The sequence below is a fragment of the Trichoplusia ni genome, chromosome 11 (assembly GCF_003590095.1).
Source record: "Trichoplusia ni isolate ovarian cell line Hi5 chromosome 11, tn1, whole genome shotgun sequence".
Lineage (NCBI taxonomy): Eukaryota > Metazoa > Arthropoda > Insecta > Lepidoptera > Noctuidae > Trichoplusia > Trichoplusia ni.
In genome coordinates this window covers 4,790,644-4,816,848 of record NC_039488.1, presented here as the reverse complement: position 1 = coordinate 4,816,848, position 26,205 = coordinate 4,790,644, and the positions used below count along the sequence as shown (strand labels likewise).

Sequence of the window (26,205 nt, the reverse complement as noted above, 5' to 3'; positions counted from 1 at the left end):
TTCTTTTTCACGACTCCAGAGCATTTTGTGAAGAAAATCTTGGTACAAAATATGTGGAAGCGCGTACTCCTCCGTTGGATAAGTCTTTCCAGGAGAGCAATTCTAGCACAGCCATGTTCTTTATTCTGTCGCCTGGTGTCGATCCCTTGAAGGTAACTTCAGTAGACCTCGCAATAGTCAACTGTACATACCACGAGACCACTTAGTGTTGCATTTAGCTATGGGTAAATTTGTGTAAATAATAGTTCAGTCGAATTGAGATAAATTATAAAACTCTTAGTAAATCTATTAATAAAGTTCATTAATTATGTTTAGGATTTAGAAAAGTTAGGACGGAAAATAGGTTTTTCTACGGACAAGAAGAATTTCCATATCGTGTCGCTAGGACAAGGTCAGGAAGTGGTAGCTGAAGAAGCTATGAATGTGGCTTCAGCTCACGGGCACTGGGTCATCTTACAAAACATTCACTTGGTAGCGAAGTGGCTCGCTGCGCTGGAGAAGAAAATGGAGGAGTGCTTCGAGAACCCACTCGCGGATTACAGGTACGATTAGCTATTATAGACTTTAGATAGATAAACATTCGGCAATTTGTAACAACCATTGTTTTCTATCGCTCTGAATCAAATGATTGGAAATGTTGCATATACTTAATCCATCTGTTTTAAAGTCAGTTTGATTTTTTTTAAACTTAATTTAATCGGATCGGTTGTTATAATTCCTACTGATTTTATTCTTTTTGACGAAACGAATATGTGTATGATATTTGTTTGTGACTGTCACAGGCTGTTATTGAGCGCAGAGCCAGCCGGAGACCCGCGTTACCATATAATTCCTCAAGGAATTTTGGAGTCTTCCATCAAAATAACGAACGAACCGCCCATTGGAATGTGGGCCAACTTGCATAAGGTATATATATTGTATTTATTCTATAGTAATGAAATAAATATTCAAATTGTACAATTGTACTTATTGTCTTCGTGATAGGCACACAGATAGACTTATTCTTATGACATGAATAACATCTTATAGTCTAAATTCACACAATGTTGCTTAATGTGAGATAAATGCTTCTTCCACCAGTCTCTAGATAACTTCAGTCAGGAAACCCTGGAGATGTGCAGCAAGGAGGCGGAATTCAAGGCAGTTTTGTTTGCGTTGTGCTACTTCCACGCGGTCGTGGCGGAGAGACGTAAGTTTGGACCACAAGGATGGAACAGGTTAGTATTCCTTATACGTATTTATATTGGCTGTAGAAAACCTTCCAAAGGATAAGAATTGGTGATTGTGGTTAACATAACCAAGTATTATTAGTACATAAAAATCAATACACTAGAAACTAACTAAAAAGTAAAACTAAAAACTATTAAAGACTCTATGTAGCACTTTTTGTATTAAAGCACTTTTTAAGTGCGCTATAATGCGCTGTGGTGAGGAAAATTCTGTCTAATATAAGGTTTTCTCAAAATTTCTATCAAATTAACACCTTCTTTTAGAGTATATCCCTTCAATTTCGGCGACTTAACAATTTGCGTGTACGTACTGTACAACTATTTGGAGGCGAACCCTCGCGTACCGTGGGAGGATCTGCGCTACCTGTTCGGAGAGATCATGTACGGAGGGCACATCACGGACGACTGGGACCGGCGGCTCTGCCGGACTTTCTTACTCGAATACATGCAAGCTGAGTTGGTAAGAGACCCATTTAGTTTATTTTTAAACGACTCCCGCATTAAGGGATTAAATCCTTGTGCAGCGGAAGTATTCACAAATATTCAAGTTTTCCTAAAAAACAGTCAGCGGTAAAAACAACAGCATAAAATAAAGTTCGAACTAATTTAATAGGAATTTGATGTTCCAGCTTATTGGTTTTCCGGAAGCCTTGTCGATCTAAAGCTTTCATAGGCTTTTAATGCCACAGTGCTACGAGCGCACGGATAGCCGAGTGTCTTCACCACAATGCCTCTTTAACTGGTTTAAGTTTGAGATTACAAAATTCTTAGATTTTTTACTGTATCGTTTCAGGTTGACGGTGAACTGCAGCTGGCACCAGGTTTCATATCACCGCCTAACTCAGATTACGTTGGTTACCACGCTTATATCGACGACTTCTTACCCGATGAGACACCTTATTTGTATGGTTTGCATCCTAACGCTGAGATCGGGTATCTGACCACTGTTTCTGAAAGATTGTTCAGGGTTTGTATCATCTATATTACTTTTTGAAATAACGGCTCTTTATAACACTCGCCAAAGTAGTTTTGGGCATACCTTAATCATAAAATGAGCTGACGCGGCGGTTTGGCCACTAGGCTTTAATAATTAAGGATTCCGGTAGAATATTGCATGGGTAACTTCAAAAGGTATAGATTTAAGATCGATAATAAATATTAAAGTATTAAAATTGATTTTAGGTGGTGTTCGAAATGCAACCGCGAGACACGGGAGCAACAGCAGGAGGTGGTACTAGCAAAGATGAGCAGGTAACTCATACGCTTTCTTTTGTAACTAACCCGTTTTGGGTAAAGCTGTACAGAAATGGAGAAATTGGTAGTAAGCGTTATGGGGCGAAATTTTTCATTAAGCAGGTAATATCATAGCTTCAAATGTTTTCATGAACAGGTGCGAGCAATGCTGGACGATATCTTGGATCGAGTGCCTGAAGCGTTTAACTTGGCAGAACTTATGGGCAAGCTGGAAGAGCTGACTCCGTTCACTATTGTAGCTTTACAAGAGTGTGAGCGGATGAATCGACTCATGGGAGAAATTCGAAGGTCATTGAAAGAACTGGAGTTGGGTCTCAAGGTACGCCGTGTTCTACGTTATGTTGTTTATGTAGCCTAATTGGATGAGACCTCTAGAGCATAGGTTACACATGACTGCATTTCTTCATATTCGTTCATAAAAGTGGCAGATGAGTAACTTAAAGTAACTCCCATAAGACCAATAAGTACATCATCTATATCGGCGTCATTAGCAACATCAGTAGTAATTGATATAAGTTCTAAGGCTAGGCTTTCAATATTTCAAAGACCCTCAACCCAGCCTTTCTACTACTATCAATTAAAAAGCTAGTTTTGGAAGTACCTGATGTCTTTACGTGATTGTATTACTAAGTTACTTTACTCTTTTACACTATCCAGGGTGAGCTGACTATCAGCAGTGACATGGAAAATTTGATGGAGTCCCTGTTCATGGACAAAGTGCCGGACTCGTGGAGTAACCTAGCGTACCCCAGTCTCCTGGGTTTGGCTGCTTGGTTCTCAGACCTGTGTATGCGATTAACTGAACTCGAAAACTGGACTGGTGACTTTAATGTAAGTTCCATTGAGGAGTACTTGATTTAAACTCCTATTATAAAAACTAATACTTTTTGACAAAACCATAACACCGCTAGGTACAGTCAGGTTTATTAAAAATAATTATAATACTATTCCACAAATTTCATACAAGCCATCTAGACTCAAGCTAAACAAAGCTACGAGTAAAAAACTGGTAACCATATTTATAAATTTCCAAATGCATAAATAATATATATAAATATTATAATATAATTCATATTTACATTTATAGTTGCCGCCGGCTGTATGGCTAGCAGGGTTCTTCAACCCTCAGTCGTTCCTAACGGCTATCATGCAGCAGACGGCTCGTAAGAACGAGTGGCCACTCGACAAGATGTGTTTGAACTGCGACGTCACCAAGAAGTCCAGACAAGACTTCAAGTGGGTCTAACTCTTATTAAGCATCACGTATCAGTTAGGATTATTTAGTTACTAGTTAGTACCGAGCAACTGACGGACACTATTCATTATCTTCAATCCTGTATCAAAGTTATTGCTTGTGTGGAAGTATGGCTGTACAGCGCAGCTCAGATAGAAGTTGTTGTTTTTTTTGCCTTTTGCTTTTTTTCAAACAGTTTTTTATATGAAGCTTTCAAGCACTAAAAAAATAACGCAACGAAATTAACCTTAAACTAAAATCCCCTTATTCATTCGCATCAGTGCCCCGCCTCGCGAAGGCGCCAACATCCACGGGCTGTACATGGAGGGCGCGCGCTGGGACACCATGACGGGCGGCATCGTGGAGTCACGCATGATGGACCTCTTCCCCATGATGCCCGTCATCTATATCAAGGCCGTCACGCAGGACAAGCAGGATACGCGAAACGTTTATGAGTGTCCCGTCTACAAAATCCGGTAAGTTCCCATAGATAACTGGCCGCATGCAACAACCCGACACTTTGACAATTAGTCTAAGAACTTCCCGCACTAAGGAATTTAGATTTTGTGTCGCGGGAATTTCATTACCATTAAAGTCACTCGCTGCTTACTTCAAACATTAGGTAGTTGTGAATTTAATTTTAAGTGTTTCATTATATTGTTGATATGTCATATATTTTAACGTGGATTTCTAATATATATTTATATTTTCTATAGTATGCGTGGCCCCACTTTTGTATGGACCTTCAACTTGAAGACCAGGGACAAGCCAACCCGCTGGACTCTCGCCGGCGTAGCCCTGCTGCTCGGCGTCTAGTCTCACCGGCATTTTAGAAGCAACAGCTCACACTTTCTAGTCTTGTGCATTTTTTTTCTTAATTTAATTATTCTGTAAATGTTATTTGTGCTTTTTAATACTTTTAATAGGTTATTAAATGTTACTTCATAACAAAATTATTGCGTTCTCACTTTTAGACACAACATTTGCGATGATGAATCGCATGAATCTCGCCTAAATTGAAAAAATCGTTCAAAAGATTAAAGATACTGGTAAAACTTAGAGCTGATTCAATGAACCTACCTTGGGTATAAATAAAACCATTTGGATCGGTCAGTAACAAATAACATTGTAGGTACCCACTCTTAAATGGATTTTCCCCTCACCAACCAACAAATGTATGATGAAAGGCTTGTTATAAAGGCAACAGAATACATGTACATCTTCAGTGATTTTTTTTACTGTCTGGCCACCACGGACAGCGGGGCCTCAGTAATAGGGTTCCGTGTACCCTTTGACTAGAAGAGTATAGGTTGCTACGCAGCAGGCGAACAAAAACGAAAAACGTATATCTTACTATAATTATTTTATTACGGTTTGAGTATTTTGACAAAAATATTTAGTGCAGACAACAATCATCGAACTTACAACATAGCATTTCCATAATTTAATTCTGTGCATCACAACGTGTTAACAGGAAGACTACACAACATTTACTTACGTAGAATAGGGACTCTGTTACATATACATAATATACCACTGTCACTTAAAATTTATAAAAATAAATACACTTTTCAACGGACGGACTCAATCAGTCTAATCACATAAATAAATAGAGCTCAGTAATCTTCATAATATCATCCTAGTTCTAGTATTTCGACGCTGGCAGTGATTAGGGGTGTTTCTGCATACTACTATCACAATCAACCTGTTCGGACGCTCTTTGTATTCAAAGTGGCGCTCGGAGAAGAGTTATCGTTATCAGATGTTGGTTCGGAGCCCTTTACTGTAAATGTGACGTAATATCGTTTATTCTTGTCCAGTTTTTCAGCCGGCAGCGCTATCAATTGTTTCTCAGTTCCATGAGACACTTCTAAAGTGACATGAGCCTTGGCTGTGCCAGATGGCGGCTTAGAGTTGATCTTCGGCAGGAATCCTTTAGACTTCGCACCCCCTGGTGTAGCAGGCTTTGGCATTGTGTGATGGTTCCACTTGTAAGGTACTGTAAAGTTAAAAAATAGTTTAGTAATAATAATATATTTACAAATAGAATTTTATTCATGGTAAGTACTGTTATAAATAGTTGTTCAATTGCTACCGCTTGTCCGCTTCATATCTACCTGCCAAAAATATTCTCAAATAAATATAGTACTCACTGTATGCAGAACATGGTATGCCGGTGTATGCATGCACAGCGTGGAAGCAACGGTGAGTTTTGCTGGTACAGAGGCAAGGGTTATCAGGGATCGCACTCATTTTATACAATTCACTCTCTCCGTAGTCAAAGTCGATAGGCCTCTCTGGCAACTTGTCCAAATGTTTCTTCCCACTCTTTTGTAACTTCCTCAAACTTTCATAGAGGAACTTTTCAAAACTGCTGAATGAGTAATCAGGAGTATTATATGGACCTAAGCCTACGTTGGCTAAACTTGATTTATTGTATTCATCGATAGCTCTTTTCACTAGGACAGCCTCGTTAGTTTTACTTGTTCGTATTTGCAGTCGTTTTAGTTCCAATAAGTGTTGAAAGATCTTTCTCTCGCAGTAATATCTGTAAATATTGAAATTATTGAATCACGTCTGAATTAAATACTTATGTTACCAATAAAATTGTTCGATTAAATATTTAAATACCGTACCTTCTCATGTTGGTTTGTATCCTCTGAGTAACGGACTTCATATCGACGGCATTTTTATCTCCAGGCTTCCGTACAGGGATCCTACTATCTGATTTCCCGGAATACTTGCCAGTAGCATTACGTTGCTGGTAATATGCTGCCAGACGAGGGCTAGTTATTTGCCTCTGAATAGCTCTTGGACTGGGTTCAAACCCCGAGTCCATTAGACCACTGGATTCGTAACCTCTTTCAGAATTTTCACTTTTTGACCGAATAGTTGTTCTACTTTTCGTTCTGCCTTTCTTACGAAAACGTTTTCTCCGGCCATTGGCTTCACTGTGACTGTATAGCTCATTATCGCTAACACTAGGGACACGGCCCATATACCCTTCTTTAGTGGGTTTATCGGCATCAAACAATTCTCTATCGCCCTCCATGGAACCGTCATCTAATTTTACAGAGGTTTTCTTTAGAATCCCAGTAGTAACATCAGGCGCACTAGCAATATCCGATAGTACTTTATAACTCTCCGTTTCATAAATGCTACTTTTGCGACTGCTACCTTGACTTTCTCTTGAACTCTTTCTTATTCTTTTTGGAGAGGTCTGCGGCAATGACAAATTGACGTCAAACTCTTCAGACAAGTTTTCTAAGATAACTTGTTGCACTGCACGACTACTTGAGAGATTATCATCAAGCACTGAAACTAGGCCTTTGTCATAGTTTTGATTCTCAGTACTGCTGCCAGTTGTGGAACTAAACTCCTTTCTCCTTTCTTCTGAACTTATAATATTACTTTCACTACTATCTTTTTGTAAAATACTATCTTGAATTTGTTTGTCTGTTTCTGGGTCAAAGCTGTGATCGACCGATTCCCCCATTAAATGTTCAGCTTTGTTATTTGATTCTTTACTTTCGATAATCTCATCTTTATTTGAAAATGAAACTATCGGAGAATTACTTTTCTCTTGAGTTTCTGTTTGCTCAATACTTGGTATATCGCAACTTGTTTTCAAGTCTCCGGATAAGTCTTTACTTAGCATCAACTTTTCATCTGGCCCTGATAACACCTGAAAAGATTTTCTTCGCGTAAGTTCTACTTCCGGACTAGATGATTTAATATTATCGTTCGAACGTGGGCTATTCTCCTTGCTACTTTGTTCAACGGGTGGTATATGTTCTAAACCTTCTGTTTGATTGTTTTTTTCATCGTCTGCAGGTTTTTCTTTGTCGGTTGCTGTTTTTTCCTGGCCGTCTGATTTTTTTTCTTCAGTTTTATCATTTTCACTTATATTTGAATATTGCATTTCTTTTCCTTCACTCAAAGCGTTTTCTTTATCAGTAGTGCTTGACTCGTTTGCAGGCCCTGATGGTGGTATTTGTTTCTCTACACTTGGACTTTCAGCCGCTGGCTCCTCGATGGCTTCTTTTTCACTTTCCTTAATTTCAAGATTTTCAGTTCGTGTTTTTGCTTCTTCTGTTAAATCTTTATGAGTAACAGATAGGTTAGAAGTCTCAATAGATACATTATTACTAGAATCTACAGTGACGTTTAGTTCAGAATTTCCATGTTGGCTTGACTGTCTTTCCATATGGATTTGAGCTTCTGTAGTGATCATGTTTGTTTTAACAGATAAAGTGTCCGTTTCGGTCTCACTGTGTGCTACATTCTTAATTAATATGCTTTCGTCTTTTTCTGCTTCTGATTTAGTTCCTTCAATTTTAGGTTCCGTATCAACTACAAGATTTTCATCTTTTTCATTGCTCTGAACATTTTCGGTATTATACTTAACTATATTAACACTTTGTTTTCGCTCATCATTTTCGATATGAATCGAAGTTTTTTTTCCTTTACGTTTTGTGCTACGTCGTTCACTTGACTCCGAGCTACTACTATCTGAAGGAGAACTCGATTTTCGCTTGCTTCGTCTATGATGGCGTCTGCTTCTTCTTTTCTCAGAATAGCTATCAGAATCTGAAGAACTGTCAGACCGAGATCGGTATCGTTGCCGTGGCTTAGCACTACGTTTATGCCGTCGAGAAGGTTCGCTTTTGGATCTATTCTTTTTAGAAGATTTATGTTTATTGTCCCTTGAGTCTTCTCGTTCATATCCCTCAAACTCACTGTCATAACCATCGCTAAAGCTTTTTTGAGTATGCATTAGTCTTTTTCTTCTCTCTTTATGATTATTATCTCTATATCTATGTGAGTCAGATTTTTTACGATTTCTATTATCAGTATACGATTCATTTGATGAATCACTGTCGTTTCTATTTTTAATTCGTCGTCTTTCTTGAACAGGACTAGATATTTCAACAACTTCCCTTTTTTCTATTCTTATTCTATCGCGTACATCAATTTTGGTACTGGTTACTTTTCGAGTTGGTAATGCAGTTATTGGAGCTCCGTCTATTACGATTTCTGTGTTAGCTAGCTTTGATGCTGGCAAACCACCATGCATTTGCAAATATTTAGCTGTAGATCGATGCCCTCGGGTGGTTGCGCAATCTAAAGGGGTTAGTGGTTCATTTTTTGATGACCTTGCTACTAGATTAACTTCTGCACCTCTATCAAGTAGTAAACGGCATAAATCTGCGTTATCTGTAGCTGCTGCTATATGTAGAGGTGTTCGACCTTCGTGGTTGGTAGCATTGACTTGGGATGGCCTACCGTCCAAAAGCCACTTAACCAACTCTCGCCTTCCTGATGCAACAGCTTCATGTAAGGGCAAATCACCTTTAGAATTGCGTAACCACAGATTAGCTCCTCTAGCACCTGAAAAACAGAATAAGATAAGTTAGCATGACAAAACTACGTTCTGCTGTTCTAAATAAAATGGCTACTAACCGAGTATTCGTACAGTTTCAATCTGTCCTTTGGCTGCTGCTGTGTGAGCAGGGCTGCGGCCTCTTCTATCTTGGCGATGAGAATCAGCTCCATGTTGTAGCAAAGCTGATGTTGAGTCAGCGTGGCCTAATGCAGCGGCGTAATGCAGTGGAGTACAGCCGTGCGAGTCTGCGACATCCACTCGAGCTCCACATAAGCCGACTAATGTTTCAAGAGCTTCGGTATGGCCTCTAGCCGCAGCGCAGTGTAATGCTGTCAACCCATCCCTGGGAACAATACACCATTAAAATATAAAACTCATAAAGCGTGCGTGATGATAGAGTTAAAGTAAAGCTCAGTAAATACACCGTACCTATCAGCATCGTCAACTTTGGATCCGGCTTGGTGCAGGGCAAGCACGGCAGCCGCTGAACCTGCAGAAGCTGCCCACAGCAGTGGTGTTCGACCGTCAGCATCCCTCACGTCTACACTTGCTCCGCCCTCTTTTACTAGTGCCCGCAACACTTCGAGAGCTGCCCCTCTACTCTGTAGAAGGAAACACAATTAAATTGCTTTGATCGGTTTACTCACGAGTCACTAGTTTTAAGCCTGAATAAATCGAAAATAAGGTTTCTTTTTTCATCTAAAACCAGTAAATATTTCTAAGATCAAACACCAAATAATCAGATACTCCTATGATCTTTGAAATGTATTAATTTATTGTATTCGTCAGTATTCCTAAGTTTCGAAAGTACCTGGTGATCAGTAGCAGCTGGTGCACCACACATTTGCGCCGCGTAGTGCAAGGGATACCCGCCGTGCTGGTCTGAGGTAGCCGCGTCCGCACCGGCCGCTAACACAGCTCGAAGCGCACCAACTTCCCCACAAACTAACACAAACAGAAACTTTAAGATTAGATGATAACATAGTACCAATAGTTAGTATTTCTTTTGAGAAAGCATTTTGGCATTTTGAAAAACGCCTTTTTAACTAATTCAACGTTTATACCTACTAGTCATTGAACAACCGAAGAACGATAATTAATCTAAATACTAATAAATACTAAATAAAATATATATACTAATATATAAAGGTGAAGAGTTTGTTTGTTTGAACGCGCTAATCTCAGGAACTACTGGTTCAAATTGGAAAATTCTTTTTTTATTGAATAGACCATTCATCGAGGAAGGTTTTAAGCTATATAATATCACGCTGCGACTAATAGGAGCGAAGATATAATGGAAAATATGGAAAAAACAGGGCAGGTATAAATCATAACTTATATCTTCTAACCACGCGAACGAAGTCGCGGGCAACAGCTAGTTAATAATATTTCTCCCATTTAGATGGTACAAGAATTATCGTGCAAGTTGTAATACATTGCTGGCGATTATAATGTCATCTTAAATACCCGAGCTGCGCGGCTGCACAATATATTACAACTAGCACGATATTTCTCGCATCGTCTAAATGGGCTATAATAGATATCGCTTGAATGAGGAAGGCTATAAGTAGGATATTTAAACCATCACGAAAAACTGGGACAATTTGCGTGCATTCTAAAGCTATGAGTATTAATGCAATTAAAAAAAAATCCTATCTTATATCTTCATAGCCCCCTGGACTTGCGCGCAAGTCGCAACAGCTAGTGATTCAATTGTAGCGATCAAAATTCCCCGTACATAAATTAACTTTTAAGTGCAGAGACCTAAAAACCTAAATGCCCGAGTTGACAGTACCCGCACCTTGTCAAAAATATGTGATTCACACCTAACTATAACCTTGCTCTAATCAGCAGCCCATATAAAAAGTTTCCTTGTCACTCAAACTCGACCTTTCAGATTACGAATTCTTTGAAAAACCTAGTCCTAGATTGCGGTCCGTAAGAGTTCAAGGGCCCGACCTTGCTAGCCGCTCAATAACATCGCACCGGACAACCCCACATCCCCCTAAAATACAGACTAGCCACCACCAGCACCGCAACACATTTATAACGATGACTTATAACAATGCGGCATTCCCATACGACAGGTATGCTGGTAAATGCTCTGGCAATAGAGTTCGCGTATCCTTAATGTCGACATTACAAATTCAATGAGCAGTTATCATTCAATATGTTTGCGAGATCGAAAATCGATTTTGCGTGGCTTGTATGCAAATATAAACATTGATCTTTAAGGCTGAATAGTGTCTTTCCATGTTTCTATTTCGTCGAGGTATTTCTAGTCTACAGCATTTATTAAAAATAATCCGATAAAAAAGGGGTAGTGTAATCTACAATGATTGCTTTTGAATCATCATCGGCCTGGCCTTTTCCCAACTATATTGGGGTCGGCTTCGAGTCTAACCGGCTAAATCGTAACAACAAGGTAACCACCTAAAATTGAACTTTATTTTGTCGTTAATGCTGTGCTAAATATACTTTGATGTTATGTCAAGACCTAGATTTTCTTCAATATTCTTTTTAGCACTTTTGGCAAGTCACTTATATGCCCTTCAAGGATCGGACATGGTTTATACATACTGTATATATTCCTAAAAGTGTGAGTCAGGATCTGATGTCGGAAGTCCGGCTGAGCTCGTCACACATTCAGCTAAAACGGAACTGGGTATGACCTTGGGCCTCGTCGCATGTCGCCCTGATCTGACGTGTTGCATTATAGCAGCCATCTTATGCAGCCTTGCGCCGTAACGCTATTTATACCAAGCCGGTGTTCTTCACTCATTGTTTCGCCTTGGCGGAGAACATTAAATTCCTGTGTACATTATATTAGCATATCTTCGTGTGTTACGATTTCCTTCCGAATTGTCAGTTCTATGTAAAGATAAGTAGCTATTTATTTATGGCATTATTTAAAATATATAGCTATGGTTTGAAATATTCAGTGCCATTGCCAACATTTTATTTCAAACTTGAAAATATGTTAATAGTTACTGTGACACTCCAATTATTTAGAGTTCTCAAAAAAAGTTCACAAAAAAGTAAGCCGGTACTTATACAGTACGTATAAAGAACCCTGTCCGATCTTTGAAGGACCAATAAGGGACTCGCCGGTCGTGCTAAAAATGTTGAAAAAAATAGGTCTTCATGTAACATCAAAAAATATTTCTTTAATTCGTTAATGCTGTTAAATATTACCCTGAATTTTAAGAAATTTCCAAATTTTTGGGAGTTATCTATTCGTTCATTTTTTTTTGTTCAGTAATACGTAATCTGTACAATATTATTTGTAGTTAATTAATTGAAGGAAAATTCTTTCGTTTTTTCCAAAAAATAATCACAAGTATGTACCTTATTAATCATTAAACACTACACTATAACCCCAATTGATCAGACAGGCTTTTTAATGCATGCTGTATTATTCATAGGTAACTAAGCATGTCTTGCCTCAAGTCAACAATCTGGAGACGATTACATGTAACGGGCCACCACACGTGGAAGGTCATCACTCCACTTAACGAGTTGCCGGCAAGGGGCCGATAATCCGATATACATGAGATTTATGCTGACCTCTCCTTAGCAATTAATCACGAGCTTCGAGACTTCAATAAGAAGTAGGTTATCCAGGCTATTCTGAATCTTTTTTAGTAATTGTAGAGCTTTTATGTCATGATTACTTGCGGGAATTTTCGAGAATTTCCATATCGTTATTTCAGGATTATACTTATGGTTAGATAATGTAGAATTACATAATAATATGATGCTACGCTAAAGGCTTCAGCAAAAGTAAGTCATAAACTAACTAGAACATTTTATTAAAACAGTGGGCCACAATAAGCCCATTATGAGCAGCAAAGTCATAAGAGTGAAGCACTTCAAATCAGTTCATAACAGAGCAGAAGACATGTGATTGACACGTGTGCGGTGAGTAACTAATTGGTTCGCGTGCACCGCACCGTCAAGCTAGGGCTGGTGATAACCGCGGAGGCAAAGCTGCGCCGCACCGCGAGTGACACCGGTTAGATAACAACTCACTCCGACCATCTGTTACCGTCACACCGCGCCTAGGCCAACACCCCGACGAACTAAATGATTCCAACTTTGATAGTCGCCAACCAACGAACTAATGGTTGTGGTATCTTCGAGTCGTTGCTTTGTCATAATTTACTCTTCGAATTGCTGAAGCTTTTGTAAAGTTTTAAGCATTCGACAACATTGCTAGGGTTTTGTATAGATAGTTATGTTTCAAATCTATCAATCTGCAATATAGAGAGTACAGAACTTAAGTTTTTTTTAAACTCACCGGTAGCCCAATGGACAACAGTATGATGCTCATCGTCTCTTGCGTTGACGTCCGCGCCGGCAGCCAGGAGAGTCTGTACCAGCGGTACATTGCCATGTACGACGGCCAGGTGGAGTGGAGTTAGGCCGTCTGCATCCCTCGCGTTGGCCAGTGCCGGCGCAGCCATCAGCACGCGGTCGGCGCAGGCTGCACGCGCCGCCTGGCTCGCACCCGCCCCGCTCGACGCGCAGTAGTGCAGCGCGCAACGCAAGCCGCGGTCACGAACACGGACTGATGCTGGCTGCACCATCGAAATATTATAATAGAATGGCGAGGAAAGAAAACTATCATCAAAATGGAAAAAGAAATAATTAACATAGGTCTGAATTTTCCATCAAAAGAACGTGATTTTTTTGATGTTGAGTCGAATATTTTCTACCAAGATCGTGTTGGATATAAAATGACTATTACTAGCTTATGATACAGAAGGTTCTCAGAAGTCTTAATTAAAATTGATAAACTGTTATAAGAAGCATTCCTAATTCGTTTTATGATTTTATTACACATTAAAGTAATGGATAACAACGAATATGTATTACATACAATTTGAGTCGGTGGAATGAAAGATAATAAAATATTACATTGTATTATGTCTCCGAAGTGAAAGGTAATTTTGGGGTGAAAACGAAGGCAAAGAATGGACGTTTAGTAAATGAATAATGAAGCTTGGGTACCGGCAGTCGCGAGGGGAACAGCTTACGCCACGTGTCACTCCTGACAACCGTGTTTGTAATCGTCACGCCAATGCCGTGCATGTGAGAACTTTCCCTTCTATTGTGCCAGCCAATTCTAAACCTATTGATTGACTACTGCCCCTCACCCCCGTCTCACCGCGTGCTAGTGCATTTCCTTGGAAGCTTAGAAGTTTGATAACATAAGCGTCATGATTATCAACTCGCGAATGTTTATTTATGTACCTAAGCCTGAAAAAATGCAACAAACTGCCGTCGTATTTAAAAATTTAATATATTTACATTATTTTCGTTTTAATGTATGATCATAAATTACACAAAAGCCAATTATTATAACAATTTAACTCGCGAAATTTTATAAAAGCTAAAAAACGCCTTTTCGAATGGACTTATAATGATACATCGTCTTGTTAAATGTAGTGTTAATACGCGAACAGAATTTATGAATACCAAGTAATGCCTTAGAAGCCGGCGTCGAGCGGGAAGGGTTGTTTACAGACAAGGAGTAAAGCGATCGAGGAACAGCTAACATCGCGTGTACAAGTTATAGCGCTATTCCGTTTCATGTCAATCAACTCTTAATTTACTGACCAAAATTTATGAGTTTTACGATCGATAGTGAAGATGAGGCCTCAAGTGACGGCGTTCATGTTTAGTTCCATAATCGACTTGTGATATGAGACTGATCTTGGTGGCAATGTTGTTGTTTGCTTCATAGTGCAATGTTGCCCTCTAAAAGGGACCGATGCCGCTAAACTCACGTCCTTATTGAGTATATCAACGACCGCCTTGTAGTCAGCCTGCTGGCAGGCGTACATAAGCGGGGAGCACCCCTGCTGCAGCGGCGCGCTCACGTCTCCTGCCTTTTTCGAACCTTCCACCTTCTCTCGCTTGATTTTTGTACTCTTGTCCACGAGGTCACCCTTGTGCCGGCTCTTAGGCTTCTTGAGGATGCTTGGGATGGGCTCGCCCCGGCCGCTGGTCGCGCGCTTGTCCATAACAGAAGGGTTAGAGAACGCTCCGCGCCATGCGTGCCGGGCGAGTGCGGCGGCGAGTGGTCGCGGGCGGGCGCGGAGGGCGCGTGCCTCAGACTGCCCTCGCGAGCTGCCCGCTGCTCGGACAGAGGTGGCTGGGCGGTGGGCGCCACGCAACGCCCGCCGCCCGCCGCCACGCCGCCAGCCGCCCGCCCAACACCTAATCTATTAACATGCTTAAAGCAGGTCACCGTTTACCAACTATATAGTCTTAGACGAGTTTACGTATGGAACCTTACACGTAGCTTTTGTGCCTATAGCGGTCAACGTACATGTTATTGACTTCAAATGTCTTGTGCTACTTAATACTATTTACCAATTCATTGGAAAAATCTTTTTATAAAAAGCTTGAGACGAACAACTCCACAAAAGGCGACTTGGGTAAGTTTTTCTTTTATTTAAATCGCAAAAAAACGCAACACAAACTTTGGCACTGAATTTCCAATTTCAGTTCCAAAGTTTGTGGCTTATAAGTACAGGAGTGGTAAACAGTAAGTACAGAACAGCCTTGAAATACTTGCCTAATGCTGTTCAAGATCTGAATCATTTTGGCCGTGAACTGGACGCAAAATACAAATGTTGCGTGCAGCGTGTGAGTCATTACTCATTGGCCACCACATAACATTATGGGTTATGGGTATATACTTATCACAAATTCAGAAAATCGCCTTATTCTCCCGGCAGACAGAAACCAGCGTAAAAAGACCTTAGCTTAGTAAGCTTTTCTGGCGAAGACAAATGCCTTGCGGTAAGTTTGATGTTTCCTTGAAGGATTGCTGTAAGTAGTGAAGTGATAGACAGTCTTATCTAGATATATAAAGTGAAAGGGTGTAAGGCAGTAAGTAGCGGGAGCTCAAGCCGTGATGCGTGACGTAAGGCTGGCAGCCGCGCTGGCACGCCACCCCGCCCTGAGGACCCACCTCTTAACGTAATTCATTGCAGCTGTGGAAGAGAGACGGTGTTCTACAGACTGTAGAGTGCTGTCACGCTTCCACGACTCCAGTACTTTAAGACATGGCGGCAGTCCTCCAGCACCGCCACACGCCCCGTGCGCAGCCTGATCTAATCACACTAACATAATTTACTTTACGAGTTACTGATGATTTTGCCCACGATACTCCTCTGATAAAACTTTCAAGGAACTTCCTTTCTTCATCAATAAAATTTGATATTTAATTACTTCTGCCGAAATTTTGCTGTTGATATTACGAGAAAGGGTCTAAACCCAGTACGCAATAAGAATACAATTTAGGGAAGACGATGATTGAGTAATATTGAAAGATTATAACAAAGTCATTATTTTTTAACAGACTAAATTTAATAAGGTACTCAACGCATCTGGTATTTTTTAAATATCAATACAAGATCACCAAATTGTGGGCACTAGTACTACCTACTCATAATTCCCTTTATGATGTTGATGTTTTTAACAAAAGTATAAAATGGAAGTCAATTCGTAAGTGTAGGCAAATGATACGAAATAAACAGGAAATTAATACGACCGCAAGGTGTTATCAAAGGTTCAATAGGAACTAATTGCTTCGGTGCTAATGCTATTATTAACATTCTTGACATGTGTACAAATACTTGATCGAATAAAAACATTCTTGACGCCTGAATTACACGCAAAATGTAAGTTATGCCAGTAGCTGGGGGTCTCACGCAACCCTCAAGGACGTATTTGAAAATAAAATCATTCTCATGCTTTTCCGTTGTTTCGTGTACTTAGATCTGGAGTAAAGTTGACCCACTGCCCCCGATAGCGAAAAGGGCCACCGATGTTGTAAAAATTTCACTTCTGAGCTTCGGGCTCATAATTAAGCAATGCCTACAATTTTATTTATAACGAGCAAGACTACACAGCAAACCTATTTTCATGCTACTGCCTCCGTGCTTTATAGCAATGAAATCTAGCACCGTTGTTTAGCTACGGCTTTATTATTATTGTTATCCCGATTTGGACTGAAATAGCAATAAACAAATAGGTATAATAAGATGAATTTCCTTAGGGAAGTCATGGTGTTTTTTATTTACAGTAACAGGAAAATAATATTTTCAAATAGAGTATGAGTCAGAAAGTTATCAATGGTCACGTTTTGCGCACGAGAGCCACGTGCGGATTCCTTTGCCGTAAAAAAAAAGTTGGTAAAAGTAAAGTAAATGTTATTTACTAAACAACAGCCTTCAAGCGACGTTAGCTCTTATATGCTTGAATGCAAAGCAGTACCTTTGTACTTGTAATTTCAAATCTTTTGTTAAAGAAAATGAAAATAACATATCTAAGGCACGTGATACAGCAAAATTGAATTTAAAAAATTTGAGCGTTTTCCAATAACTCAAGCGACTTAAGAAATAATAGATAATAATAAATAGTTAATCTTAAATGAAAAATGTTGCATTCATACATAGAAACGGTAAGGTAAACAGTATTTGGCGACTGTTTATCAGCTCGAGGATTCAGCACTGACACAGTTATCCAGAATTGTTGTTTACCCCCAGCACATCCCAGCACAGAATAGAATTTCTAAGTCAATCAATTCAGTTGCTAATAAAAATAGAAGCATAGGTTTAATCATGTTATATTGAATATTCATTATTTATTTTATATTGATTAGACCATGGGTAGATCCCGGAATATATTAACTATGATTGATTATGTATGTGTGTCTATATGTCGGCCTATGGCATCATAGCCCCCGGATGGAGCGATTTCAATTTGTTTTGTTTTATAACTAAGTAGAGGTGAATCATTCGCGACTGTTCTAAGCCATGATTGATAAAAATCGGTAAAGCCCTTTAAAAGTTGTGAGGTAAATAGTTTTTAGTGTCCGGTGATTTTTTAATTCTAAATTGTATCTTTTGCTATTTGGAATTATTCTTAGTTTTCTTATCTTTCCCCGAAATTTCGAAAAAAGAAACCGTTTCTTGGAATTTTAATGCAGTTACCTAATTTACATGGGATACGCCCTGAAGCATACTCTTTCATGATACTCTTTCTTTACACCTTCAGAGTACATACCTTACTCTTATAATGATTGTTTGCATAAGATAAATATATAGGGGAATATATGTTCGGAAGTAGGCCGTGTGTCGACCTGGTTTTATCCTCACGATATTTACTTTTCCCTTCGTGTGCTGTGTCAAGTTTTTGACGCGTCCAGTAGAAAGTGCGGGTACTTACAGCTGCAGTGAACGTGTAATTTATCATGTGTAAAGTACGCCTACGCTTTCAAATAACATGCTATAGAGCAATTAGATGTCGCTGTGATGAATAAATCTTGAACAATCGTGTGTAAATGAACATACGATTGGTAATCACAGTTATTGTGCACGGTGACCTATCCCAGCTAAGTCGTAGTTACGTAGTTATATTAAATTGCCTTACGTTTATTTTTCAAGCCATAAAGAAATCTAAAAAAGGTTTTATAGCCTGTACGTACGCTAGGTCTAGTAAAAAGCACTGTAATTCTTATAATTTCACAAACACGAATAATGTACGGTACTCATATTTCATGAAAACGTATAATTATACATTTAAAAGCTGAGTCTTAATCGATTAATTATGTTAATTAAAAAACATGAAGTTAAAGTATGAATTCGCAACGTTTGTGGTAAGCATGTAGTCACGAAAGTAACATGTAGTGAGCGTGTTGCCGGCCCAGGTTACTGGGGAAAGTATCATAAAACAAACAAACATACGATATAACGAGGCGCTAAAAAATACTCGTAAAGAATACGATTTAAACGTCGTTACAAAAAGCTGTTGATCCAAATCAAGTTCTTTTATTTACAACCAGTAAAACTTAAGGGAATGAGGACGGCTTTCTTTTCTGCACTAAAACAGAAAAAGAACAAACGAAGAAGGCTGAATTGGTAGCAAATTAAAATGCGCATTGCATCGATCCTGAATTTATATTTAGAATATTTTTATTGCTCAGTAATCGTATGGTTTGAAGAGAAAGTTTATCATAATTAGTTATCGACACGACGGGTATAAAGGTGTTTAGGTCACCTAAAGCTCTCAGATTTGGCTTACTTATTGCTACTTGATATCAAACGAGAACGGGTTTCTGGGTGCCTACCTAAGTACTAAATACGGCTTCTAAAAAATAAGGAGTAGTACCTAGGCCTCAGACCGCATGTAATAAAATCGCTTTTAATTAATGTGCGCTAAATCCCATGTTTAATATTTTTCTATTACCATTTTCCTTAATGATGCAGCAAGCAACAAAAGTAAAGAGTAAGAGGAAATAACATTACGGTCGGCTGCCATAACAGAAATCGGCGAAGGTCGAATTAGCTAATGGTGTACGGGGTATGTTGTGGTGGTCAGTGGTCAGCCGGCGCGGAATATGGGTCAGCGATCAATCGAGATAGGAGCAAGCTCGACTCCATTTGCGATTATATGGAAATTAAACGATCAGTCGCCGTGCAACCACTCGGTCAGACGACTTACGGAGTCACACAGGGTCTAAGATTACCTACTTGATATAAAAACTATCCAATCAACACAAAATATCTTACAACTGTTTTTCGAATGTTAATTTAACTCCTCAAACTTACTAACCTATGAATTCTTTGCTTTTACTTACCACATTTCAACAGCATGTCTTCGAGGATTGCTTTTCTAGAAACATGCACTTTTCACTTGGAAATGCTTAAACTTTCCACCGAGCTGCCAATCAAACTTAAAACTATCAAAACACCATGCCGCCGCCTGGAGAACACTGCAGCAACTAAGCACTACGCCATAATGAACTTGAATAACATTTCGGGGCTGATTTTATCGTGCGGGTCGTCGATAATCGTGCGTGCAGACAGCCACATCGATGTCCATTGTGGTAATTGGTAAATAAACGCTGATGACAGGGGCATGGTGTGGCCCGGAGTCGGTGGAGTCGCCATGGCTACCCGGGGGACGCGAGCGTTGCCATAGCCGACGCGAGCGTCGTGCCATACTGTGCAAGGTTAACCCGCCATCGTTACCCAGTCCACGACTTTAGGGGATTTGTTACTTAATTATCGATATAAATATAGATTTTACATTTTTATATCGCTTCACTAAACCTACAAGTTGCATGTTTTACACTAGCATGCTTATGTTAACTCCAATTTTATAAATAGCTATGAATTTAGCGTGACAAGGGGAGCATGGTTAGAAAATTGTAGGTGTTTATTGTGTCTAACTTTGAGACTTAGCGAAATAAGTACACGTCATTAAGTAAAAATATTTATGCTTATGTTACGTGAGATTATAATTTATGCAGCAATAGGAACACATTTTCCGTTGACACTCCGTTTGCAACCTGGCGGGCATATTTGCGGCGGGACTTCGCCGAACCTGCTGGGGAAGTTGATATGCGACCGGCAGCCGATGGCGAGGGTGGTGGAGTTGACGGCCAGCGTGGCGGGGATGGGCCACAGGTGCCGGCAGGGGACCGGGTCGGCCAGCCGCTCGCATCTGCCGTTGAACAGCACGTACGAATCCACGGAGCAGGGGTTCCTCTCGCAAACCGGTATCGCTGAATCTGACTTTAGGACTAGGTAGTGTCCATCTTCGCAGGGTCCCTTTCGATACGCTGGCCAACACGAGTCTGATTTTGGATGGAACAGATATGCTGAAATGATAAATAAATAAAGAAATCTGTAGATACCAAACACACACTTAAAAACTCTTCCTAGGGTACGTCAACATCCCACTATAAAACTTTATTTATGTGTATGTTTTGTTTCAGTCCCTCTGCGTTAATTTATTGAGTATGTAGAAGTGGAACATAAGTAAGTTTCAGCGTAGCTAACCTGGTCTGCAGTCACAAATCCAGTCATCTTTTTGGTCTCCCGGATAGTACAGTTCGTTTTCTGGACACATAGCAGGAAGGAACACCGGTTGCCGGTTCTGAAATAGAAAGACGAACTTATTAGGAGTACCTACGTCTTGTTTTTCCTTTTAGCTAATTGCATAGCTGTTTGAATATTGATACAAGTTGTCATTTTACTTAATTAACTAACCACAAAATACAGTTGTAACGCGGCACACGTTGATGCCTATGGATAAAGCAAGTTACATATTTCTTCAAAGTATAAAATTTAAGCTACATTCTCGGAAGCTGGATAAAGTCATTATACCTAATCTGAGTAAGTCAAGATTTTTGTGTTTTGATTTCATTGCTTGATCTGGTGCGGTCAAAACTACCAATACGATTTGATAAAATATTGGATATCGAGTAAAGTTGCGGGCAATGTGTGGTTTATTCGATCAAAGTTTCCCTCCTTTGAAAACTACGAACCTAAAATGAAAAGGTCACGCGTTTAATTTTATTAAGCAATACTATGACAGGATTTTTAAGGAGGAAGTTGCAGGTTTAAACCTTTTTTTTAGAGAAAATACGGTGAGCCTGAGTGGACGCAGTTCGATTCCGAACTCATCATCATCAAGTACCTACTACTTAATAGTAATTATTATATCTGGTCTGGTTTTACTAATTATTCTTGTAAACAAAGCTTTGTCCTCTAATTAAAAATATTTTAAAACACTCTACTTATTAGAAAGAAAAGAAAAACACAATGACTCATTATTTTGACAAAGAGTAAACAGCAAGTAAAGAGTTAATCGTTATTTTTTCCACTTTGTCATAAACTCCACAATGTGCAAACTATTTCAAATCAAGATTTAAACTTAAATATATGTAAGTACTTCCCTAATACAGCGGTTTATAAGCGGTAGGTAATCTGTGTACTATACCGTTTGTTTGTCTTAATGATTCCGATAGGAATTCTTGGAAGAATATATTTGATAACATAAAGCCTAGATCTTTGAACCTTTGAGTTTACAGTCGGTCTTCAAATTACAAAAAAAAAGAGAAAAATAAACTAAAAAAACACCTAAAACTAACCCAACAGTGTAAAAGGTCAAATTAGGTAGCTCAACACAATTTATTGTTACAAAACATGCCATAGTAATCGTACGTAAAAATCTGTGTTTATGTGAATCAGAGTGTAAACTAAATTACGAAGAGGTATTATTATTAAAATCAGTTAAAGACCCATGACCCAGCGCTGGTCACGGCTGGAGGTCGCTCGTATTTACCCAAACGTCCAAACACCGACGCATTCATAGATAAAAACAATTATCTGCTACACAGTTTCTATACATTTAAACAAACGATGTAACTTGTAACAAACTAACAAAAAACATTCACGCAGCAAAAAAACATGTTTTGAACAAGGAAAATCAAACGTTACATACTTCCAGCGTTTATAAAAATTCAAAATACTTGTGAAATAGCTTTCCTAAAAAAAATATCTACTTACATCTTTATTAACTAAATTTGGGTCTTCTTCAGGTTCGGGAAACCCAATGGATCCTTTGGGCATCTTATTAGCTATTGCTACACTAATTACTAAACACGTGAGCATTAAAATATTTAACGAACACATTTTTATTGCCACCGTACTTTAACCACTGACTTCAGAATATTAGTCACACGCATCCAAATGACTAGAGTTAACCACTATCAATAGAATGCTTAATTTAAAGCGATGCTCGTTAATACACAGCCGGAGAGCGACTAGGTCGTACTGAGATACTGTACCGAGCTAAATACAAATAATCGAACGTCATGAGTTCAAATCAAAACGGGTTTACGGTTTGATAAAAAATACTTACAACGTATGAACGTAAAGTCCGCGAGAACCGCCAATCATTATCTGTTTTGGTTGGGAATCAGTTACTTTCTTAAAACTCTGGTTCGTAGGAATGTTTTTTTAAAGAAAAGTTTGTTTTTTTTTTGGCAGTTTTGGTAGATGTTTATAATAAACATTTTCACAGATTTATATTTAGGTGCGGTTACGAAGACGCAAAAGCAAAAATATTACTCTTTTTGAGCAAACTCAATAAGGAAATCAAGTAAGCATGTCAAGGACATTCTGGAAATACATATAGGTATTGGAACTTAACAAAAATACATAAAATTTTGAAAATGTACGCTGGTTGTAAAACGAATTCTCACATTCTTAATATTTTTCCGAAATATAATTAAGAGTGGATAATTTGGGAAGACTATAGCAATCGAAAAACCGTTTAAAATCGATTTTACTTCATTTTATGGCGATTGTAATTACTACCATGGATTACACCCAACACAATCTTATGGGTGATGTTTAATTTCCACAAGCTTATAATTATGATACGACTGGTTTAGTGACGTCATTAGCAAATCACTACTCTTTTGTGATTAGTTCGCATGCTTAGAATTTTGTGCACAGTCGACAAAAATCTAAAACCTGAGACATTTATAATGCCGTACCTCAAAGTATCCCATCCGAAATGTACCATGATATTTCGAGAATAACACTGTGCCTTTGACTAAAAAGATTCTCATCACAGAGACTGGTAATATTACTAGTCCCCGATTCTGTTATTTACAATGGCCAATGAATGAATGGCGATTGGATTAAAATCTGAAATTATTCCAATTCTCTTAAGGATTTTGCCATCATTGTAAGTTTTAACCTTGAGTGCACCTTCCCGTATCGAATTTGCAATTATTGTGTGGGGAAAATGCTTAAGATAATACGAAAGTGTCATTTTTATTAATTCATCGGCCATTGTAAATATCAGAATTGGGGCCCTAATCGATCTCTTTGGTGGTCTACTCCTACAATAGACATAAACAGGGCCCCGATTCTGCTATTTTACAATGGCCGATGAATGAACGGTAATTGGATTAAAGTCTATAATTATTCCTATTCTCTTAAGAATTCAACACAATAATTGGAAGTTTTGACCTAAAGTGCACCGTCCCGTACTGAATTTCCAATTATTGTGTAGGAAAAATGCTGAAGATAATACGAAAAGCGTAATTTTCATTAATTCACCGGCAATTGTAAATATCAGAATTGGGGCCCTGTTGGATCTCTTTGGTGTTCCACTCCTACAATAGACATGAACTGTTGTGCACTGTGCATGACGTCAAAAATTATAAATCCCTATTCCGATCGTTTTTTGTGGATACATTACGTCAACGCCGCTTCATTAATTATTCCGTCGGTACCTTACACACCACATTACTAATGTTTACTTATTGAGAAATATGCGTGTTCCTATAAATTGGGTTTAATCCGTTTAATCACTACCTACTCTAAAAGCAATACGTATGTTTAACTAGGCAACGATTACTAGTAACATTTTTTAATCGACGACGAAAAAGACTGGTGTTTCAAGTTTGACGTGTCTGTGTGTCTGTGACATCATAGCTCCCGAACCGTTTGAGTCATTTCAATTAGGGTTTGTTTCGGGCAAGTTTTTTAAGAAAATTATCAAACCATAGCATTGGTATAGTACTCGAGTGGATTCTTAAATGAAAGCGAATTGAAAAAGAATGTTGATGGCTTAAGAGATCTCGTAGCTTCATTTGTAAATGATGGACAAATATGTATAATTATGATCAAACTGAGTATCAACTATTTAACTAACCGACTTTGCTATTCTGCTAAAGATTACTGTCCTGTGGATTTTGTCGGTGTTTTTTTTACTGGTGCAATGCGGATACTGGTGCAAATAGAAATAGAGCATACGCAAGCGAGTTGATTCGAGTTTTTAGTCAACCTGAGAGGTTAATTACAGTCATTATGTATATTTTACCCATTTTTCCTTACTATTCCTAGTAGATATTCTTCTAGCTTTTCTCTGATGTTTAGGAAAAGCCGCTGAAGAAACAAGGTAGGAATATCAAAGCGTTGACCTTCAATAACTATCTTTTTTTCAAGATTTCATATTTTCGGGTTCGATTTACAAGTGCAAAAAAAAATGTTTGAGGTAGTGTAGTATGGAAGTCATTTACATACGAACAAACATAATTATGACCTAATTCCTTAGTTGGACGATTTTAAATTTTGAAACCCTTTGCGACAAAGGTTTGCGCCCCATTTTGCAACAAAGCTACCAGTCAATCTTTATTTACTCAAAGTAAGAAAAAAACATTACACAAGTACCAAAACCCATTAACACAATTAGGGTCAATCCTTACTGAACAAGGAACAGACTGCAGCATTTTTACATTACATTATCTATACTCTATACTAATATATAAAGCTGAAGAGATTGTTTGTTTGTTTGAAAGCGCTAATCTCAGGAACTACTGGTCCAAATTGAAAAAATATTTTTGTGTTTAATAGACCATTAATCGAGGAAGGCTTTAATCTAACCATCGCGCTGCGACTAATAGGAGCGAAGATACAATGGATAATGTGAGAGAACAGGACGGGTATAAATCATAACTTATATCTTCTTCTACCCACGGGAACGAAGTCGCGGGCAACAGCTAGTTACAAATAATTTTGAACCTTAGAGGCTAGTGAAACTGCACGAGCTGTGAATGACGGTGAACTTTTACTCATGTAGATCTATAAGATAAAATTATTTTTAGGTATTGTAAAGAAGTTGCTGGCCCTTCCTTAGATTTTGCTCTCACGGTGGGGATTGACCCTTACATTATTAAATCGTCAATAAAAGGTTTACCTAAACAGTGTTATCTTTGGGGAATACCCAGTCCCTTAACTATATTATTAATTTAAATGACGCAATTTATACGTTTTTCAATTCAAAGGATAATACAATAAAAGGTTATTAATAGGTAGGTAGTGGCAGATTTTAATGGAACGTTTGAATTTTCCTAAGTATTGGTTGAAATATATTAGACTAGTTTTTACTCGCGTCTTTGTCTACGCGTATCGTAGAAAGAAATAGGCAGCACTAACTTTTAGAAAACTGTTCTTAAATTACATACATACGGTACGGTACCTACCACAGACCCAGTATATTTGCCAATATTTACGATACGTATAATTTTGACAGGTGTGCGATAATTTCATTTTTTCTATTAAGATAGCTAAAGTAACATAAAAGTCAAAATAAAATTACTTGAATTAACTTACTCGTTATATTGTGCGCTTTAGAAAAATATTAATTTAATATCCTTTTTAATAAATTCCTTTGACATTGTTTCAGAAAAAAAAAAACAACAGCTTGTTCATTTC

General features: G+C 38.5%; 3 protein-coding genes across 5 annotated transcripts in view; 1 reads left to right on the top strand and 2 right to left on the bottom strand.

The window, feature by feature from the left end:
* Window positions 1–4,616, top strand: part of LOC113498719 (dynein beta chain, ciliary-like) — a 32,843-nt gene extending 28,227 nt beyond the window's left edge. Inside the window, exons 71-82 of the mRNA XM_026878845.1 lie at window positions 20–152; window positions 316–542; window positions 783–906; window positions 1,081–1,217; window positions 1,494–1,689; window positions 2,023–2,196; window positions 2,412–2,480; window positions 2,620–2,802; window positions 3,141–3,314; window positions 3,571–3,719; window positions 3,999–4,193; window positions 4,434–4,616. Coding sequence (XP_026734646.1) covers window positions 20–152; window positions 316–542; window positions 783–906; window positions 1,081–1,217; window positions 1,494–1,689; window positions 2,023–2,196; window positions 2,412–2,480; window positions 2,620–2,802; window positions 3,141–3,314; window positions 3,571–3,719; window positions 3,999–4,193; window positions 4,434–4,533 — 1,861 coding nt within the window. The 3' untranslated portion in view covers window positions 4,534–4,616. The remainder of the gene's footprint in view (window positions 1–19; window positions 153–315; window positions 543–782; window positions 907–1,080; window positions 1,218–1,493; window positions 1,690–2,022; window positions 2,197–2,411; window positions 2,481–2,619; window positions 2,803–3,140; window positions 3,315–3,570; window positions 3,720–3,998; window positions 4,194–4,433) is intronic.
* A 15-nt stretch (window positions 4,617–4,631) lies between these two features.
* LOC113498721 (protein phosphatase 1 regulatory subunit 12A) lies at window positions 4,632–20,314 on the bottom strand. Of its 2 annotated transcripts, none has more exons than XM_026878852.1 (8): window positions 19,761–20,314; window positions 13,404–13,683; window positions 9,915–10,048; window positions 9,533–9,705; window positions 9,181–9,446; window positions 6,354–9,108; window positions 5,871–6,265; window positions 4,632–5,716 (listed from the first exon to the last, which is right to left on the bottom strand). In XM_026878852.1, exons 2-8 carry the CDS (start codon window positions 13,567–13,569, stop codon window positions 5,418–5,420), a joined length of 4,188 nt encoding a protein of 1,395 aa, XP_026734653.1. In that variant the 5' UTR covers window positions 13,570–13,683; window positions 19,761–20,314; the 3' UTR covers window positions 4,632–5,417. The 2 variants fall into 2 exon arrangements, with proteins under 2 accessions (XP_026734653.1, XP_026734654.1); XM_026878853.1 differs by lacking the exon at window positions 19,761–20,314 and adding an exon at window positions 14,896–15,161.
* A 71-nt stretch (window positions 20,315–20,385) lies between these two features.
* On the bottom strand, window positions 20,386–23,825 carry LOC113498730. Of its 2 annotated transcripts, none has more exons than XM_026878864.1 (3): window positions 23,475–23,825; window positions 20,968–21,064; window positions 20,386–20,786 (listed from the first exon to the last, which is right to left on the bottom strand). In XM_026878864.1, the coding sequence occupies exons 1-3, from the start codon at window positions 23,547–23,549 to the stop codon at window positions 20,428–20,430; spliced, it is 531 nt and encodes a 176-aa protein (XP_026734665.1). In that variant the 5' UTR covers window positions 23,550–23,825; the 3' UTR covers window positions 20,386–20,427. The 2 variants fall into 2 exon arrangements, with proteins under 2 accessions (XP_026734665.1, XP_026734664.1); XM_026878863.1 differs by lacking the exon at window positions 23,475–23,825 and adding an exon at window positions 22,480–22,814.
* Window positions 23,826–26,205: the final 2,380 nt, after the last annotated feature.